At 38.4% G+C, this 18,676-nt stretch overlaps 1 protein-coding gene across 1 annotated transcript in view; it reads left to right on the top strand.

The window, feature by feature from the left end:
- LOC122667164 (CTP synthase-like) overlaps nt 1-16,285 on the top strand; it is a 32,330-nt gene extending 16,045 nt beyond the window's left edge. Inside the window, exons 2-23 of the mRNA XM_043863384.1 lie at nt 4,349-4,469; nt 4,996-5,075; nt 5,963-6,049; nt 6,165-6,215; nt 6,321-6,438; nt 6,552-6,608; nt 7,311-7,375; nt 7,517-7,600; nt 8,136-8,186; nt 8,287-8,349; nt 8,463-8,509; nt 8,774-8,843; nt 8,928-8,990; nt 10,543-10,632; nt 10,720-10,758; nt 13,875-14,024; nt 14,145-14,222; nt 14,346-14,431; nt 15,004-15,052; nt 15,168-15,248; nt 15,345-15,438; nt 16,176-16,285. Coding sequence (XP_043719319.1) covers nt 4,352-4,469; nt 4,996-5,075; nt 5,963-6,049; nt 6,165-6,215; nt 6,321-6,438; nt 6,552-6,608; nt 7,311-7,375; nt 7,517-7,600; nt 8,136-8,186; nt 8,287-8,349; nt 8,463-8,509; nt 8,774-8,843; nt 8,928-8,990; nt 10,543-10,632; nt 10,720-10,758; nt 13,875-14,024; nt 14,145-14,222; nt 14,346-14,431; nt 15,004-15,052; nt 15,168-15,248; nt 15,345-15,438; nt 16,176-16,240 — 1,686 coding nt within the window. The 5' untranslated portion in view covers nt 4,349-4,351 and the 3' untranslated portion in view covers nt 16,241-16,285. The remainder of the gene's footprint in view (nt 1-4,348; nt 4,470-4,995; nt 5,076-5,962; nt 6,050-6,164; nt 6,216-6,320; nt 6,439-6,551; nt 6,609-7,310; nt 7,376-7,516; nt 7,601-8,135; nt 8,187-8,286; nt 8,350-8,462; nt 8,510-8,773; nt 8,844-8,927; nt 8,991-10,542; nt 10,633-10,719; nt 10,759-13,874; nt 14,025-14,144; nt 14,223-14,345; nt 14,432-15,003; nt 15,053-15,167; nt 15,249-15,344; nt 15,439-16,175) is intronic.
- Nucleotides 16,286-18,676: the final 2,391 nt, after the last annotated feature.

The raw sequence follows: 18,676 nt of genomic DNA, 5'->3' as shown, positions 1-18,676 counted from the left end.
TTTGTGGTGTGGCAACCAAAGTGATTTCAAAAATTCTGGCCAGCAGACTTCATTCTGTGCTACCTCAGTTGATCTCAACCTCTCAATTTGCCTTTGTTCTGGGTAGACACATTTCAGATTATATTTTGACGTTGTATGAGGCCTTCCACTACATCAAAAGAAAAAAAAAAGAGGCAAGAAGCATTTCGCAGCCATCAAACTTGATATGAGAAGGGCATATGACAAAGTCGAGTGAGCATTTTTAAAGCGTCTTCTTACCCATATGGGCTTTAGTGATCAGCTTGTTTCGCTGATTATGGGAACAGTAACCTCTATTAGATATTCCATTCTTGTTAATGGGTGACCCTTTATCCCCCGTGATGTTCATTTTATGCTCTCAGGCCTTGTCTAGCTTGATTCAGGAATCAGAGGAAAAGAAGCTCATTCATGGAATTAAAGTAAGAAATAGAACACATCCACTCACTCATCTTCTGTTTGCAGATGATTGCATCATTTTTTCAGAAGTTAAGCTACATGAGTTATGCAATCCGAGAGATTGTCATGTGTGTAGCTGTACTGTAAAGCAAGTGGCCAGAGTATTAATAAAGCAAAATCATGCATATGCTTTAGTCCTAATACGGTTGCTAAGCATAAACGTTGGATCAACCGTGTTATGAAGATCCCCTATGGAGACGGCCCCTCTAAGTTTCTTGGCCTCCCTACTAAATTTGGGACTAATAAGATTGGCCTCTTTCATAACATCAGTGATAGAATGAGCTCTAAAGTCCATGGGTGGTCCAAGAAGTTTCTCTCCCACACTAGGAGAGAAGTCCTCCTTAAAGCACTGGCTTTACCTATATCAAGCTTCATAGCATCTCATTTCAAGTTACCAAAGTCCATTCATGAGAACATAAGGAAGGAAGCATCAAGATTTTTCTGGGGAGGGACTGCGGGTGAGCCTAAAGTTCACTGGTTTGCCTAGAATAAACTACGTCAATCTAAGGAACAAGGCGGCTTGGGGTTTCGAGATCCGACACTACAAAATAAGGCTCTTCTCTCAAAACTTGCTTAGAGGTTGTTTTCTAATCCAGAATCTCCCTGGGCTATATCCATGGAAACTCTCTATTTCCCACATTGTGATTTTCTGGAGGCAAAGCTAAGCAATCGCCCCTCTTGGGCTCAGAGAAGCATCATTGAAGGTCGTAAGTTGCTCTTTGAAGGGTTGTTGTGGAAAGTGGGCTTGGGTAACAAAATCGATATATGGAAAGATAAGTGGGTTCCAAACTTTCCAAGCTTCAAAATCATATCTCCTAACCCTGGAAATCCCCTTGTCTCAAAGGTTAAAGATTTGATCGACCAAGACACTCGGTGCTGGAACGTGAACCTCCTCGGCCAACTCTTTTCTGAAAGCAATCTTGAGAATTCATCTTCCTCTTTTTCCTCAGGAGGGCTATATGATTTGGGGGGCAGCATCACATGGAACCTTCTCGTTTAAATCAGCTTACCACTTGGCGAATAATATCTACAATGAGAAGCTGGCCCAGTGCTCTTCATCGTCACATACGAGCTCTTGGGATTCAATCCCTCAATCAGTCTGGAAGCAGATATGGAAATGGTCAACGCTTCCTAAAATTCGTAGCTTTTTATGACGGGCTTGTGATAAAGGTCTTGCTGCGGGGAGGTTCTTCAGCTTCGTCAGTTCCCTATATGCCCCGGATGCCAAAGATGTGGACAAGAGCTTGAATCTATAGAGGATATCCTCTTCCATTGTAACTTTGCTCAGGTTGTTTGGTTTGGATCTGCTATTTCACTATGAAGTTTGGATCACCAACACTGGAAGATTAATGATTTTATTGATGACTGGACCAAGATTCAACACCCATCAAAGAGAGAGAAAAGAAATTTCCTAGGCTTATGTGGTTTCATCTTGTGGACTATATGGAGAGCTAGAAATAATGATATATTCGGGCAATGGAAGTGGACTCCAGAAGAAGTTATTTGTTCAGCAAGATCAACTTTTGAGGAATTCGTGAAGGCCCAGCACAATGACATTAAATCTCAGTCTTGCCCCGCTGAAATCTCACCTCGTCAGTGGTCTCCTCCTCACCACCCAGTGCTCAAGCTCAACTGTGACGCCTCCCTTTCCTCAGATCAATCAAAAGGAGGCCTGGTTTTTGTTATCCCGAGACTGTAATGATGTGATCTCTAATGCTCAGTCTGTTGTTTGCTCCTTCGACTCCATAATGATAGGAGAAGCCTTGGCAATCAGGATAGGGATGCTGGAGGCCATTAGTCGTTGCATTGATAATATATGGGTGGAGTCTGACTGTGAGAGCGTCATCAACCTTTTATTATCCCCATCCAGGCCTTGGCCCATAGCTATCTAGGGGATTATAGAAGATATTAGTCATCTTGGTTCTTATTTTGAATCTTGTAATTTCTCCTTTGTACCTAGAGAAGCTAATGGTTTAGCTGATGCTCTAGCAAGGAAGGCCCTATCTATCCCGTGTACGACAGATTGGCCATTATCCACTCTGTGGTTGGTTGAGACATGTGCCTCTTCCTCTACGTGTTCCACACAGATGAATGAATAGATCTCCTTTTACCCAAAAAAAAAAAAAAAAAATGCAATAATACACTAAAATTTAAAACGTTTACTTTGAAAGTAAAAATAGATGTAAGTAACAAATAATTATATGGGTATACGCCTATCATCAAAAAATGATTTGGGTATACATTTTTGTTTTTTTCAAAGATTTGGGTCTACATCACTCCAATATAACGGTAAGATTTTACCTTTTTTACTAGATAAAGTCCTATCAATCTTTTTTTTTTTTTTTTGGGTAAAGGGAAATCTATTGATTTGCTTGTGAAGTACACATGGAGGATATTTATATGTTTCAACCAACCACAGAGAGGAATTCGGTCATACTATCGTACACGACGTTCACAGGGCCTTCTGAGTGGAATTTTGCCATATTGAGATGGCTTTCCTAGGAATAAAGGAGAATTTACAATCTAAAACACAAGCACTTAGGAATATGATGTCTGTGATGATTGGCTCGGCAAACAGGGGAACCATCTTAATTCTAATGATGCTGCAGGTAAGATATGATGTTTTGGTTATCTGACTCCACTATGATATGATCAACAACAAGCCCCAATCCCCTCCAAGAGACCTTCTCTTATAGCAATAGCTTCCCCTTCTTCAATATGACCAAATAGAAATGCAGCAGATTTGGCTAAGCAATGAGTTCCCAAGTGATTTCAAATGATGATACCAATACTCTCTTTGTTGTTCCGAGGACTAAGGGATGCATCACAGTTTATCTTCAATAAAGGATATGGAGGAGGAGACCACTGTGGAATAGCACAGGTGTGTGAAATACCATCCTTTTGGGGAGCTTTACCCTTTGGGTTGCAACACTCTAAATATTCAGAGCTAGCGCGGAGTACTTATGCATCAATAACATCATTTGGAGACAAATTCCCTCTTCCAAAAGGCAGGTCATTTTGAGCTCTCTAGAGAAACTAAGCCATAACGCTAGCTAAACATTCTCACTTGAGTCCTTTAGGTTTGCTATCCTTGTAGAGGTCCCTGCATTGGTGGATCCAATCTGAGATTTTGAAGGTAGAACCACTAGATCATTTAACAGACAATGTGCATCCGAGCCAGGCCGTTTGAGAAAAAGGGCAATGTAATAGAATTTGGTCTATAGATGAGTGGGTGTTTTTGAAAGGTATTGAAAATGAGGGGTGTATTTGAAAATGGGCCACAGTTGAGGGGGTGTCTCTATATTTTCTCTTTTTTTTTTAATATTTTAATACAATAAATATGTATAAATTAACAAAAAAAAAAAAAAGAAGGGGAAAATGATGCAATCACATATCTAAGTTTTGGATTTATACCATTGCAGACATGTTCAATAATATAAGTGAACTATTTGACAGTTAACTGGTTGAATAACATTTAAAAAAACAGTAGAGTCTACATGATTTTAGACCAGATTTTCCAAAGTTTTGAGTCGGGTTACTTACCCGAATTAGAACCTCAGTTTTCCAACTCTGAAAACACCAAAAAAAAATTCCCACGAATTGTTACAAACGCGCCCTTGGCCTAACCCCGAAAACAAGATGGCGGACCTATCATGGATATATCATCACCTTGTAGATGATGTCGTTCGTCGATTACATTCCAAATTACGGAAGCGACTCGCTAATCGACCGAGCGGGCGGCCACTTCTCCGTTTTCCCGCTCGGGCATTAACGTAAACAGTTGGCGTACATTTGCCGTGCATATTAAGCGATTTGCAAGTAAAATTCACAAAGTGAGATACTGAATTACTGACAGTCTGATTCTGAGAAAGAGAGAATGAAGTACGTTCTGGTGACCGGAGGTGTGGTCAGTGGGCTCGGCAAAGGAGTCACTGCGAGCAGCATAGGTGTCGTACTCAAAGCGTGTGGTCTGCGTATCACCTCCATCAAGATCGGTTCGTTTTTTTTTTGTTCTTCTTCTTTTTTCTTTCCGTCTTTTGGTTCTTGCCTTTTTTCTCTGCTTTTATTGTGTGTTCATATTGGTTTAAATTGGTTTTTGTGTCCTTTTCCTATTTTTGAATTTTAGCTCGACTGTAAGTTTCTGAAGTTTTTACTTAATCCATTATTTTTATGATTTTAGTTCTTTCAGTTTGGCGTAAAATGTTTGTCTCTCCTGCTGATGTTCAGATTCTATAGCCTACGAAAAAGTGTTTTTGAAAATTTTCTTTGTGACTTTTTTGGGTTTCCCATTATTCCATATATTTGTTTTCGTGATCATCTTTCCTTTAAAATATTGTGGGTTTAATGTTGGTTTTTCCCTCTGTGACTACTTGTTTGTTAGGCGTAGCCACGATATTGTTTTGGCCTTTTGGGTTTGTAGTTTTTCTTCTTCTACTTATTAAATGCACTGTAATATTTTCAATGTAATTGATGTTATTCGTTTTATTTATTTATTTTTTGGTGTTTCTTCTGTATGTGTAGATCCTTACTTGAATACGGATGCCGGCACCATGTCCCCGTTTGAACATGGCGAGGTGTTTGTTCTTGACGATGGTGGAGAGGTTTGCTTTCTTCTTCTGTATATTTTTAATTATTATTAAAGTTAAGGAACAAGTACTAGGCTAGAAAATTGGTCATTGGTTAGCTACGCCAATGCAACCTATCTTTCTGTCTTGCTCTTTAAAGTTTTTGTCAAATAAAGTCATGGTGACTTTTTCTCTTTGTTTTGTATAACAGATTATGTATATTGCAACCGTAGTACATGTTTCTTTTGTTATATTGCTTTCCTTCTCGTTTGTCCATCTTTTTCATCCCCGCCCCTTTTTTCTTTCTGTTTTTTTTTGGTGTAAACGTCCTCTGATTTTTAACTTTGGTTCTTTGATCATCTTTGACCAGTCTAATCTTCAACTAGTCTAAGGCAATGCTGACAGAACCCATACACTGGTGGGGCCCACGGTAGGATCATCTGCCACCCCCAACTTATAAATGGAGGGCCTCTGGCTGCTCCATTTGACAATAATTGTTATTCTCTTTAGCTCTTTCACAATTCATGTTCCTGTTTAAGCAAGAGCCAGGTAAGTGTTTTGGGCTAATCACGAGGGTCAGATTCATGGTCAATTGATCATAAGTTCACTATCAAAGCAATTGGAATTATCCTATTCATACATTTTTTTCCCCTTGGGATGATTAATGATTTTGCTGGCATTGAAGGAGGGGAACTAAATTAAAAAAAAAAAGTGCCTGCAAAGCTGTATTAAACATATCATTCCATTGTGTTACAGAATATTTGTTGGAACTTGTAACAAGGTATTTATCATACTGGGGTACATCTGGGTATAGTTGTGTCTTTCCCCCTTTGCAAGTTTATCTGCTGAAACTTTACCAGACCAAGTTCTCCACAAGAATGGAATGTTCCTAGATTGACATGTGTGTTGTGCTTTTTGCAAAGGTTGATCTGGATCTTGGAAATTATGAGCGCTTTGTAGATGTGACCCTTACAAGAGACAACAACATTACCACAGGAAAAATTTATCAGGTTTTAAAATTTATTCTATGTGATTTTTAATTTTACTTTCAAAGCCGACTTTTAAGTCCTATGAATTCTCTCTAGATAATCTATTATTTTTTCGTTTTTCCTCCCATGGCTCCAGTCTGTCCTTCAGAAGGAAAGAAGAGGTGATTATCTAGGGAAAACTGTTCAGGTGTGTTTTATAGGATGTTACTATTATATTCTTGCACAAAGATCTGCAGCTGACTGAAGCAGCCCAAGGTTAGTCTTGTAACTGTTGTAGTCAAATGTACCACAGGTAGTTCCACATATCACAGATGCCATTAAGAACTGGATTGAATCTGTGTCTGCCATTCCTGTTGATGGAAAAGAGGGCCCGGCAGATGTATGTGTGATAGAGTTGGGAGGGACTGTAGGTAAATCTACTGAGCACAAAGATCTGCTATCTTCTCTAGTGTAGTGCAACCTTTGTTTTAATGCCCTATAAATTATATGTTATATTTAACAACCTTATTCTTGTGTGAAACAGGTGACATCGAATCAATGCCATTTATTGAGGCTTTGCGACAATTGTCTTTCTCAGTTGGTCTGGCTTTCGTTTCCTTTCCTTGGAACCCTTAGAAAACCCTCACAGAAGAATTCAATTAAAAAAACTATTAATTTTGTTGTTAGTTAAAACCATGGAAGATAAATCTATCTCTTATCATTTTTTTTCCCAGCATTCTGATTGCATGGCATGCAAATTATCATGAGGACCCTTATTTTTATATTTTGTGTTATTGAGTACTCGGGAAACAGTCTCTCCGAGAAACGAGGGTAAGGCTGCATACAATATGACCCTCCCCAGACCTGCAGTGGCGGGGGCCTCATGCACTGGGTACGCCCTTTTAATTGTTATTGTGTACCCTGAAGAAAATCTGTCTCCTAACCCTTCCTAGAGTTCTCTGGCAATTTGAGCATGCTAATGACATATTAAAATTACATTTTAGGGTTCTTTGGTGATTGTTTTGTTATTTTGCATGCTTTAGCGACTGGATAAAAAAATGTAAAAAGAGGTAAAGATCAACCTTTGCCTTCCATAAGTGTCATGGATATCCAAATTAATAATACATTTTTGCATGTGGTTCTCTCTTGCTCAAGCACTGAAACCACTTGGTCTTGGCCAGTACTCGTTTGTTGAGACCTGGGTACTGGACAAGTGGACAATACAAGGTTGTGAGGGATAGGGTCTTTTTGATAATTTTGTTAAAATTTGATATGTACTTATCTTAGTTTTGATTCCATGCAGGGCAAGACAACTTCTGTCTCATTCATGTGAGCCTTATACCAGTTTTGGGTGTAGTTGGTGAGCAAGTAATTATCTGTGCCTATTATCTTTACTTAATGGAATTTGAGACGCATGCTAGTTTTCAATGTGTGTTGCAATGGATTTATAGTCAACAGGTCAGTTGTTTGTAAGTTTATAGTGGTCTCATTTCTGCTTCTAATCTGCAGAAAACAAAGCCAACGCAACATAGTGTACGAGAATTGAGGGCGTTAGGCTTGACTCCTCACCTGTTAGCGTGTAGATCAGCTCAGGTACTTTCTCATCGATCTACCTATGAGCATGTAATAGATTAAAAGGAATGGAAAAGCTATGCCTAAGATCTTAGGTGAGACCTATCTAATTCAGTTGGTTTACAATGCTTAAATCTTTGATCTACTCAGTGCAAATATGGTTGCTTTTCTTGAATTAGAGGATTCTAGCACAGTTGGGGGTCGTTAATATAACTGCAAGTCATGAAAAACGTCATGGAGATGTTGTGGTGATGTGCCCATCTGGCTTTGTGCATTAATACTGAATATTTTTAACTTGGTTCCATTTGCAGCATCTGGTGCCACTTGCACCTGTTCACATTATTCTGGTATTTCAGTCCACTTAATAAGTTAATGGGCATGTCAAATATAAATGGATTCATTTCTGCTGTTTTTGTGAAAATTTTGATGTAGTTTCAGAATGTTCCTTGAATTTTCACAGCGTCTTAGATTTGATCCATCAATTTTTTATTTCTACTTTTTCCTCAGATGTCGAGAACTTTAGGTTTATACACAGTTCTTTCTGGTTATTTTGCAGCCTTTGTTGGAAAATACGAAGGAGAAACTTTCACAATTTTGCCATGTCCCTGTGAGTGGTTAATGCTGAAGTTTGCATTATGAGTTATGAAATGAAATCATTCTTACTAGATTTCCTTAATTTTCTTCTTCTTTTTATGATTTTTTTATAGGCTGGTAATATTCTCAATATTCATGATGTTCCAAACATCTGGCATGTTCCTTTACTACTTAAGGTTAGTTCAATCACAGTACTTTTGACCACCTGAAACTTGATTCTCACTCTTTCTCTCTTATTATGTTCAACAATCTAAATGCTCCTGAATTTCTGACTCTTACCTTATTCCAGAACCAAAATGCTCACATTGCCATTCTTAAACAGCTGAACTGTCTTAGGTGAGCAAAATTTGTATTCTACTTCTCCAATTTAGAAGCTTAAGCTCTGGTATCAAAACCCAGCTGCGCCAGTTTAAAATTCCTAGCTGAGAAATCAGTTGATGTTATCATGTGATTATAACCCTTACTCAAACATGTGATTCCCAACCACAGATAATCACAATAATTGGAGCTTTCAACCTGGGAAGCACCCTTTTGTCTTGCAAACAACATAATGCATGTGCTTGTTTTGCTACCTTACTGCTATGAGTTTTATCCTTTCAGCATTGCTACACATCCTGATTTACATGAGTGGATGAAGAGAGCAGAGACATTTGATAATCTCACAAACTCTGTTAGTATTGTCAGCTTTTATGCTCCTCATTTGAAGCATTACCTTCCTGTTAATGATACATGAAATAATGATTTATTGGTGCAGGTAAGAATTGCAATGGTTGGCAAATATATTGGCTTAACAGATTCATATTTGTCTGTTGTGAAGGTGTGTTAATGGCCTTAATCCTTCCTTATTGCTTGAGAGAGGAAAAAGTGTAGTGTGGAGATATCACTAGGAAGGGCTGCAAGTTTGAGTTATTAATGCAGTTGTTTTTCTTTATTCAATCGAATTTTTGAGAATTGAATGTCCAGTAAATACATGTCTGTGTACTCATTGCAGATCTGTATTTACTATTATGAACCATAGGGGTTACAGAATCACAGATACTTGGAATATTTTTAGAGATACACTTTATGTATTTTTGAACCCGAGATACATATCTTGTTAAGTTTCTCTGTGTTGCATATGGTTAATCTGGCTATGGATCTTCTTAGATCCATGTGGGGTACCTTTAACTGGACTCTTTCTGGGAGAATTTAGAAGTATTATAAATATGGTTTAAAAAGATTGTCTACCTGACTTGTTCACATTTTTCCTTTTGCTGCATTATGCCAAACAATTTCATGTGTAGCCTTTTCTGAAACAGTGGCCTTGGGATAATAATGTAGTCCTAGGTTTGAATAGTCAATCTAGGAACCAAACCAGGATCTTTTATCAAAAGGTGAATCAGTTGTAGGGTAAAACTAGGAGAACAATGGGGCAAGGAATCGTACGAGAAACCAGGAGAACAATGGGAAATAAATCATATAACAAAACCAAGAGAACAATGGGAAATAAATCATATGAGGAAAACAAGAGAACAATGGGAACCTAAATATATTAGGTTAGGGATGGGAGTAATAAATCATAGATTTTGTTAGTAGAAGAATTACCGCCAACCTCAACCATAGAATCAATTTCATCATCATTCCACTCATCCATTGTCACAAACAAAACCTTTGAAATATGTGTTCCCATAGTTGATGAAAAGAACCTTGAGATCAGATTGCTTGATTGTAGAACAGTAATGGAGATGCAAAGAGAACCAAAACAAACCACACGGGCTTCCCACAGGTGTCGATCGTATCAAACACCGATTCCTTCAAACGAACCACCCGGGGTTCCCACCGCAAGGTGTTGATTAGATCAAACACCAATCCCACCAGTCTTGATCAAATACAAGACAAAAATCTTCAATGTAGAAGAAGAGTAGCAAAAAGCTTTACATTAATATAAAAATTTGTGTCCAATACTTGCCCCCCTTACAGCCTTATATAAAAGACTCAAAAATAGACTCCTACCCTAAAAAGGAAAGGCCTAACCCAATCCTTAACCTATTAGGTAACCTATACTAACTAGGAAATTGAAATAGACTTAAAACAGAGTTCTAATCCAGCCCAACAAAACACTCTAAAGTCATTTAATCCCTTATTGGACCCTATTACCCATACTTTAGGTCCATAAAAGTGACCTATTACATTGAAAACCCATGGGATCAAAGGCCCAACATGTATATAACCCAACCCTAGACTTATTCCTAATAAAACAAGCTTATTTCGGTGATGAATCTGCATCAACCGCAGATTCTTCAGATAAGTTACTGGTTTAAAGGGTTGAAGGGGCCTAGATGCATGGATTAATCCAATGAACTATAATTTCCCTTCAATTTATGTTGCAGGCTCTCCTGCATGCCTGTATTTCATGTTCTTTGAAGCCATCAGTTGATTGGATTGCGGCTTCTGATCTTGAAGATGAAAGTGCAAAATTGGTATGAGCACAAGTCTATGCACTGATATATGTATTATATTTGTTCTGAAGATCATGCTTTTACTTAAGCACTGGTTTCCTTATACAGACACCAGAAGCTCATGCTGCTGCATGGGAGACTCTAAAGGTATGCTTTGCATTTGAGTTTGTTCTATTCTATTCCTGTTTTTGTCTGCTTGCTCACATATTCCAAATAATCTTCTTTAATGAGGTGGAATAATGTGTATTGGACCATACCATTGTTTGTTGAATGCTATATATGTATTGCTGAGTCTGATTAGACTACATACTAGGATGTGGTAACAGTATCTTTGCAGGTCAGATTATATTTTTTGTTTGCAAGTGCATGATGTTCTTTGAATATTTTCTTTTTTTTAAAAAGTGTAGTTTTCTGTATTCTACACCATTTTTAGTGATGGATAGTGTGGTGTGTATGTGTGTTTGTGTTCCCGCTTGCATGCATCTTAACAACATAAATGAATCTTGATCATGCAAATTGGAAGCAATTACTATTTCAAAAGTTTTGGGTTTGGGTTTTGACTTTTGAAAAAGCCAAGTGAAACTCTAGTGTTGAGAGTATTTTATTGGTAAAATTGTGCAGACCCATAAATTTCTTGTATTTTCTGGCTAGTGGCATTGATGCAGTATTTTTCTGGTGGGTGGTGGGTTAGCAGTTAGTGGTTAGTGGGTGAGGATGGGTTTCAAACCCAGGGTAATTGCACTTTTTTTCATGAGTATCCACCTAGGAACCAGAGAGGGAGCTGTTTATTCCTAAAACAGTGCAACATTATAGCTTTACACTTTGATAGTCTGGTCTGATGGATTCCTTTCATCTAGTTTACTTTTTTTTTTTTTTTTGGGGGGGGGGGGGGGAGAGGGAACGGGTGGGTGACTGGGGGATTACTTTATAATTTTTTTTTCTCCCCTTGATAAGTTGAATAAGTTTCATCCAGAAAGTCAGTATACTGTATAGGTCCGTAGGAGCCCCCAAAACACAGCTGTTCCTTGATTTTCTTTGTAACTCTATGCTGATTTCAAGCTTCTTGATGATTCTTAAGAACTTCTTTTCCTTTCTATCCAGCACAAAGAAGCTAGTAAATTCTCCCATAACTTCCTTGCTCAATTTCTCAACCCTCTGTTATGTAGTCCTAGATAGATGATAAATCCACCAGGAGTCAATAATAGGACCTCCCTAAAACAGCTGGCCGATTGGGGCAGAATTGAGGAAATTAGGTCAAAACTAGGGTTAGGTTTAAGGTAATGAGGTAGGGTTTTATTTAGTAAAGCTAGGCAGGCCTAAGGGAAGCTAACAGTGATGGTTTGACTGAATTTTAATTAAAAAATTTAAATTTCAGAACATTAGGGTTAGGGTTTCGGGTTTTGGGAAAGAAGGGGGAGATGAGATTTAGGGTTTAGAACTGGAATTTGGGCTGGAGCTTAAGGTTGAGTGTTAAGGGCAGTGTAGGGGTGGTTCGGTTGTAATATTGAAGGATTTGGATGGTTGGATAGGTCTAGGTAAGTTTTGGGGTTTTTGGGTTTTAATGGTGATAGAGGGAGAGGTTGCTGTCGAGTGTTAGGAAGAGGGTAAGGCTGCTGTGGGTGAAGTTTGGTTGTTTGATGGAGGGAATTGGGCTGGACAGGGTTTAGATGGAGTTAGGGTTGTGGAGATCGAATGTGGGAATGTAGGCTTAGGTTGGAAGATTAGGAAAAGAAAGGTAGTGGCAGGAAAATTAAATAACTTACTGGTTTTGTAGGTGTTAAAAAATTATTTATCCACCCGTGTCCCCCTTTGGATAGTCCGCCGTGTTAGAGCTCTTGTATGATATACATATTGTTTTCTCCCTTTCTTACAAGGTCGGCCTTTTAGAGGAAGCGGTTTCTACATGGTATCAGAGTAGGCAGGGGTCACGGTATCGAGTCCCCCTGGGAGCGGGCAGGTGTTAACAAATTATTTATCCACCCGTGTCCCCCTTTGGATAGTCCGCCGTGTTAGAGCTCCTGTATGATATACATATTGTTTCCTCCCTTTCCTACAATGTCGGCCTTTTAGAGGAAGCGGTTTCTACAGTAGGTACTCAATAGCAACAACTTGAATCAGCTTGTAGAAGAGTCTCCCGATCTGAACAGATGCAAGGAGTGAAGAAGAAGACCTCCAGATCTTAACAGATGCAAGGAGTCGATTGTTAATCCCCCAATCCCTTCACCTTGAGATCCACAAGGCATAGTTACCACGGAGCAGAGCAGCAGCAGCAATGGCATGCAAACATGACTGAAAATAAGTAATCTGAACTGTGGGAGCCTCCCACGATTTCTTTTATTTATAATATGGCCATAGGCCAAATCCTAATACAATCTAAATCCCTCCTTCATAAATCGTGGAAGGGTATGACTGAAATTAAAAACTAATTAAAACAACTTAAAACCAATTAAAACACTTAAACTAAGAAGATAGGATATAAGACCCTATCAGCCAATAGGAACATTTCACTTAAATTGGACAAGTGGTTTAACCGGTTCAATTTAAAACACTAAAACATGAAAATTAAACTAAGTATTGGGCTAATCCCGTATGCAACCCTATGTACCCCTAGTTTAGGCCCATTAAAATGATCTATTACATAGAAAACCCTTGGGATCAAGGGCCCAACATATATATATCCCAACCCTAGACTTATTTCTAAAGAAATAAACCCATTTTGATGATGAATCTACATCACTCTAATTTCCTATGAGCCAATAGTATAAAGATTTCTTTGACTGCCCACCAAGTTCCTGAACTCCATAGCATAGTTGTCAAGGTGTCGCCTAGGTGGGGCACCTTGGATGCCTTGGTGGTTTCACCTTGTGTCTAGGCCCCCTCCAACGCCTTGGGTTGCCTATACACCGTGACAACTATACTCCACAGTATGCTATGCCATACTTCACAAGTAATTGGGTGGTGGTTCAGGAGGTGATTCACAAGCGAAAGGGAAGAAGCGGATTAGGAGGTGATCAACTGTAAGGATGTGATCTAGTAATCTTGACCAAATGAAGAACTGGACCTTCAGTTATACTCCTTTTAACCCAGACTTGATCACCCTCCTCGGCGTAAGAAAATCTTACTATATTGAATTAATTTTCAAGATCTTGCATGTGCCTATGTTTCTTTGTCTAATGAATATATTCATTTGGCTGAATTGGCATCAGTGACATTTTTTATAAGAGAAAAAAAAGAAGGTTTATTGAAATGGTCCAAATTTGCAGAATGCATCATGTGTCTTGGTTCCTGGTGGATTTGGAGATCGTGGCATCAAAGGAATGATTCTGGCTGCAAAATATGCGAGAGAAAATCGTGTTCCCTATCTTGGGATTTGCCTGGGAATGCAGATTTCTGTCATTGAGTTTGCTAGATCTGTTCGTATTCTTCAACCTTTAGAAATTATAGCGTTATTTACGATACCTTTGTGTCATCCATAATACTTGATTTCTCTCCTTTTTTTTTTCCCTTCTTCCTTGGGCTTTGAACGTGGTCAGGTTTTGCATTTGAGCAAAGCAAACAGCACAGAGTTTGATGAGAGCACACCTGATCCTGTTGTAATTTTCATGCCAGAGGTATGAAACAAATAAATACCATTCATCTTTATGCATTGTTTTATAAATTTTGGGGTGGTTTTCTATGGAACAAATTAATGTTATCTAATCTGTTTCTTTTTGGCATTTCAACTCCCCATGCAGGGCTCCAGGACGCATATGGGAAGTACAATGAGACTAGGATCTCGAAGAACATTCTTTCAGACTCCGGACTGTATTTCTTCTAAGCTGTATGGAACATATTTGATCACTTCTTTTTTTTTTTCTTCCAGTTTTTTAGAAATGCTCACTAACACCCCACTCACTAAAACAGGAAAACAGTACCCTCTAATTTTAGTCAAATACACAAGTTCGGTTCAGGACTATCATATCAATGCATGTAGGATACATGATCACTGTAGAATCTCATAAATTGTTCATGCAGTTCCCTGTTCACGGGAATTTTTCTGCTTGTGCTTTTTTCATTACTGAAGTCATTATTCATTAGAACAAACATATGGTGAATGTCCAGAATATTATTTATGTGGATTAGAATATTTGAATCATTTATCCTGGAACCTTTCGTGCGAACTTTTGGCTCTCTGGGGCCAAGCTCCATTGACTTAATGCCACATATTATCACTATGTTGGTGGGCTTTAATCTAATCAATGAGTCCCTCAAAAGTTCCTCATATTTAATGTTGGTTCTCGGACAATGTTTGCATAAGCATCCATTAACAAAACAATAGTAGCCTCCAATTTGCATGTTATGCCTAATGAGTTTATTTTCTTTTTCACTTTCTTATTTGACATGTATATTTAGATACCATAATTCAGAGTATGTGGACGAGCGTCATCGACATAGATATGAGGTTAGTCTTGAAGCTTGACTGAGTGGAGTAATATTTGGAAGGCATGGAGATGGAGTCAGCCATACATATTAGGATGTTCATTCACATTACCATTAAAAAAACACTTGTGATGTAGGTAAACCCTGATGTAGTTGACAAGCTAGAAGAAGCTGGCCTAAAATTTGTAGGAAAAGATGAAAGTGGAAAGAGAATGGAGGTAGGTGTTCTTATCTGGTAAACTTAAGAGAGTTAATTCTCATTACTCCATGGTATCATAGAAGTGTAAGAATTTTCCTGTTACATTTTTCTGCAGATTTTAGAACTTCCAAGTCATCCATTCTATGTGGGAGTGCAGTTTCATCCAGAATTCAAGTCACGGCCTGGGAGGCCTTCTGCTCCATTTATAGGTATCATTTAGTTAAGGATCCGGAACTTCTAATTAGTAAAGCACTTAATCTCTTCAATTCTCATAAAAAAACAAGCCATCTATGGGAAATAGACTGAGAGGTATATAATATTTTACCCTTTTAGTATTATTTATGTAGGTGTGTCATGTATGCACTACCAGCCTTCTTAATACTTAACTTTTTACCATGTTGCATCTTCTTTGTTAGGAGGTTTATTACTAGGGAAAAACTCATTTGAACGGCCCAGCTTTGCTAAGCTTAGCAAAGTGGCCATCTTCATTGTTCCACATGGAATGATAATATGGCAATTTTGACCGTTGGATCGATAGTACATGGATTGGATTAGCCAAATGCCAAATTTCAGAGCCTAAATCAATTACTTTCCCGTGTATTGGTCTGCAACCCCAGGTATGTCCATGTATTGGCAAACTCTTTTGGGATGAAATTTTACATGTGAATAAGGGAGCTTGGCATCTGCCTGTCCACAAAATTTGGACCCCATCTGATCTGCCATGTCGCAGATATTTGCGCTTAATTGATAAGCTTATCAAGGTGGGGGGCCGTTCAAGAAAGTTTTACCCTTCTTATATTGTAGTTTTCATTGAGTGCTCATACGGATCTTCTACTCTAGAAATTTAGAGTGAATTCCAGGTATACTCTATGATATAAGTTTCAAGCACAAGTGCTTTGGCTAAATATCTCAGTTTCTGCCAAATGACTATGGGTTTCAATGTTAGGTCTCATACTGGCAGCAACAGGACAGTTGGAAGCATTTATTAGTAGGCATCAAAATGGAAGTTAACATGGTACTTGGTGATATTTTGATAGCTGGCTCATTCTTTAGAAGTGGTAATGAGTTTGTTTACTTATTGACTAGTTCTAGAAAATTCTCTTATCAACTATTTCTGGAAAACTCTCTTGAATATAAGAACCTATACTTTATTTTCTGTGTGCAGAAAATCACATCAAAGACCTACAGCCAAGCATATGCAGAGTAAGGCTTATGGAACTCAGACCGGAAGATGTGGAAAATGGATTCCTTATGGAGGTTGAATGCCGCATGATTACACTTCCCCCCTTTTAACCCCTCTTTTTATTGCATGCCAACTTTTTTGAGAAAGAAAATTTTGGGATTGTGTTAAAAATTATTTGCTATACAGGTACTGGTAGGAAGTAAATACTCCACAGTTTTGAGTTATTCCCAACAATATCTGGCCTTAGCTTCCTTCTTTTATGTAGTATATTTTGTTGAGATTTAATTTTTTTCCTCGCCGCCCCACCACCCCCCCCCCCCAAACACACATACAAACCTAAAAAAGTGTTTTTTTGGGTTTGCTTCTACTTACTGATTTGAAGTTTTTTTTTTTTTTTTGTTGTTGTTTGGTTGGTTTGGGGTTAGGGTTGGCCCTAAAAGCACATCCGTGCCCATGCTGTGGAAGACTGTCTGGGTTGTCTGTACATGAGAACCTTTATGCAGGAGCAGATTAATCAAGTCCATCTTTCTGAGTTTCGTTAGGAAACCAAATTTCTCCCCTGATAAAAGTGACCAAAGTTTCATGTAAGAAGAAGTGCCAAATTCATTGGACGTGAAGTCAACCAGTGATATGCATCATCCAAGAAGAAACAGGAGAAGGGAAGAGGAAATAGAAACATTACCTGTAGAGGTCAGAACCACATAACGACCAACATCATCGCTAGAAAATAGAAACACCAAAGAGAGAATGCCCCTACCATGACAAGCCCATAAAACCTTTAATGAGAGATCAAGAGGCAACAGACTTGCCCTTCCCTAGAATTACCCCATGTCTCGCAGACTCGATAGTCTAAACCAGCTGACATAACTACCTATACTTGCCTTCTCTATCTTCCTCTTGCGTCTAATGGCTCTCACTCCTTTGCCATTTTCCTTTTGACACAGTTGTCACAACGTCTAAGTGATGAGGAACCTACTTAGGCGATCATGCAAAAGGCGTTCCCTTAGACAACTATGTTCTGAAGTACTATTTTTTATCTCTCTCCATAAGATTTAAACTCAATATGGGTTAACCACTCCTGAAGAATCAAAATCCTCTACTTCTGTCTGCCCGGTATTATTAGAGATATAAACGGATCGAATTCGGTCGGATAGTGGCATAATTATATTCGTATCCAATTATATTCGGACGGATTTGGATAATATCCTATCGATTTTTGAACGGATTCGGATAATTTTCGGATAGTAATTTTTTGAATACAGGTTTTCTTAAATGGATATGAACACGGATCGAATATGATTTTTCGACTATCCGTTGACATATTTACCGTTTTTATGATGAGGGTTAGGTTTGAGACTTGAGAGCTCAGCAACTACCCTTTCTTACTCTTCTGAGTGTTTGATTTTCTTACTTTTTTTACTTTTGAATTTTTGATAGATATGTAATTCCATGCATCACATTGCATAAAACAATATATATAAACCAACAGCAAATCTCAAAAAAGAATCATATTATCTTATAAATTTATAAAAATAAGATAACAAAATCCAATAAGGTAACTTAAAAGGATAGACAAACACAGAGTTATATTTCAGATATTTTATTATCGTCGGATTGCTAAACGAATCGGATAATAATCGATCAGATAGGGGGATTATCATATTTGTATCCAATTAGTTTCGGACGGATTCGGATTCTCCTAAACGGATACGAACGCGGATCGAATACGGATTTACGAATATCCATTTACATCCCTAGTATTGTCGTGTGCACCCCCACACACAAGCAAGGCAGAAAATACTACTTTACCCTTGCCTGACCACCTTGCCCGAGTGGGGGTAAGGCGATATTTTCTGCCTTGCTTGTGTGTGAGGTGCCCGGCAGTAAGGACAGGTGGAAGTAGAGGATCAGGACTTGCTCTGAAATAACAGAGTGACTTTATCGGAATTCAAAGTGTATTTGCTTTGGATCCTCGCGCTGATCCACCAATCTGTTTGCGTTGCTCAGATAAGTTTGACACTTGACAAACCAAATTTCTAACACCATTGCATCCATCATCGATTCAGTATCCATCGCATTAGAGACTTTGATATCTCTGGTCATCCTTCTTACCGCATCATCTGAAGTTCCGCCAGATTTTAACGCCCCAACCCCTCGGGAAAAAAAAAACACACACACACATTGAATTTGACGGTCATGGCCTCAGAAAATTTGTGATACATTGAATTTCGTACTGTTTTCAATCTTCATGAAAGTTTATCAAG

This window comes from Telopea speciosissima, chromosome 7, assembly GCF_018873765.1.
Source record: "Telopea speciosissima isolate NSW1024214 ecotype Mountain lineage chromosome 7, Tspe_v1, whole genome shotgun sequence".
In the NCBI taxonomy this organism is placed as follows: Eukaryota; Viridiplantae; Streptophyta; class Magnoliopsida; order Proteales; family Proteaceae; genus Telopea; species Telopea speciosissima.
This window is presented reverse-complemented; position numbering and strand designations above follow the sequence as displayed.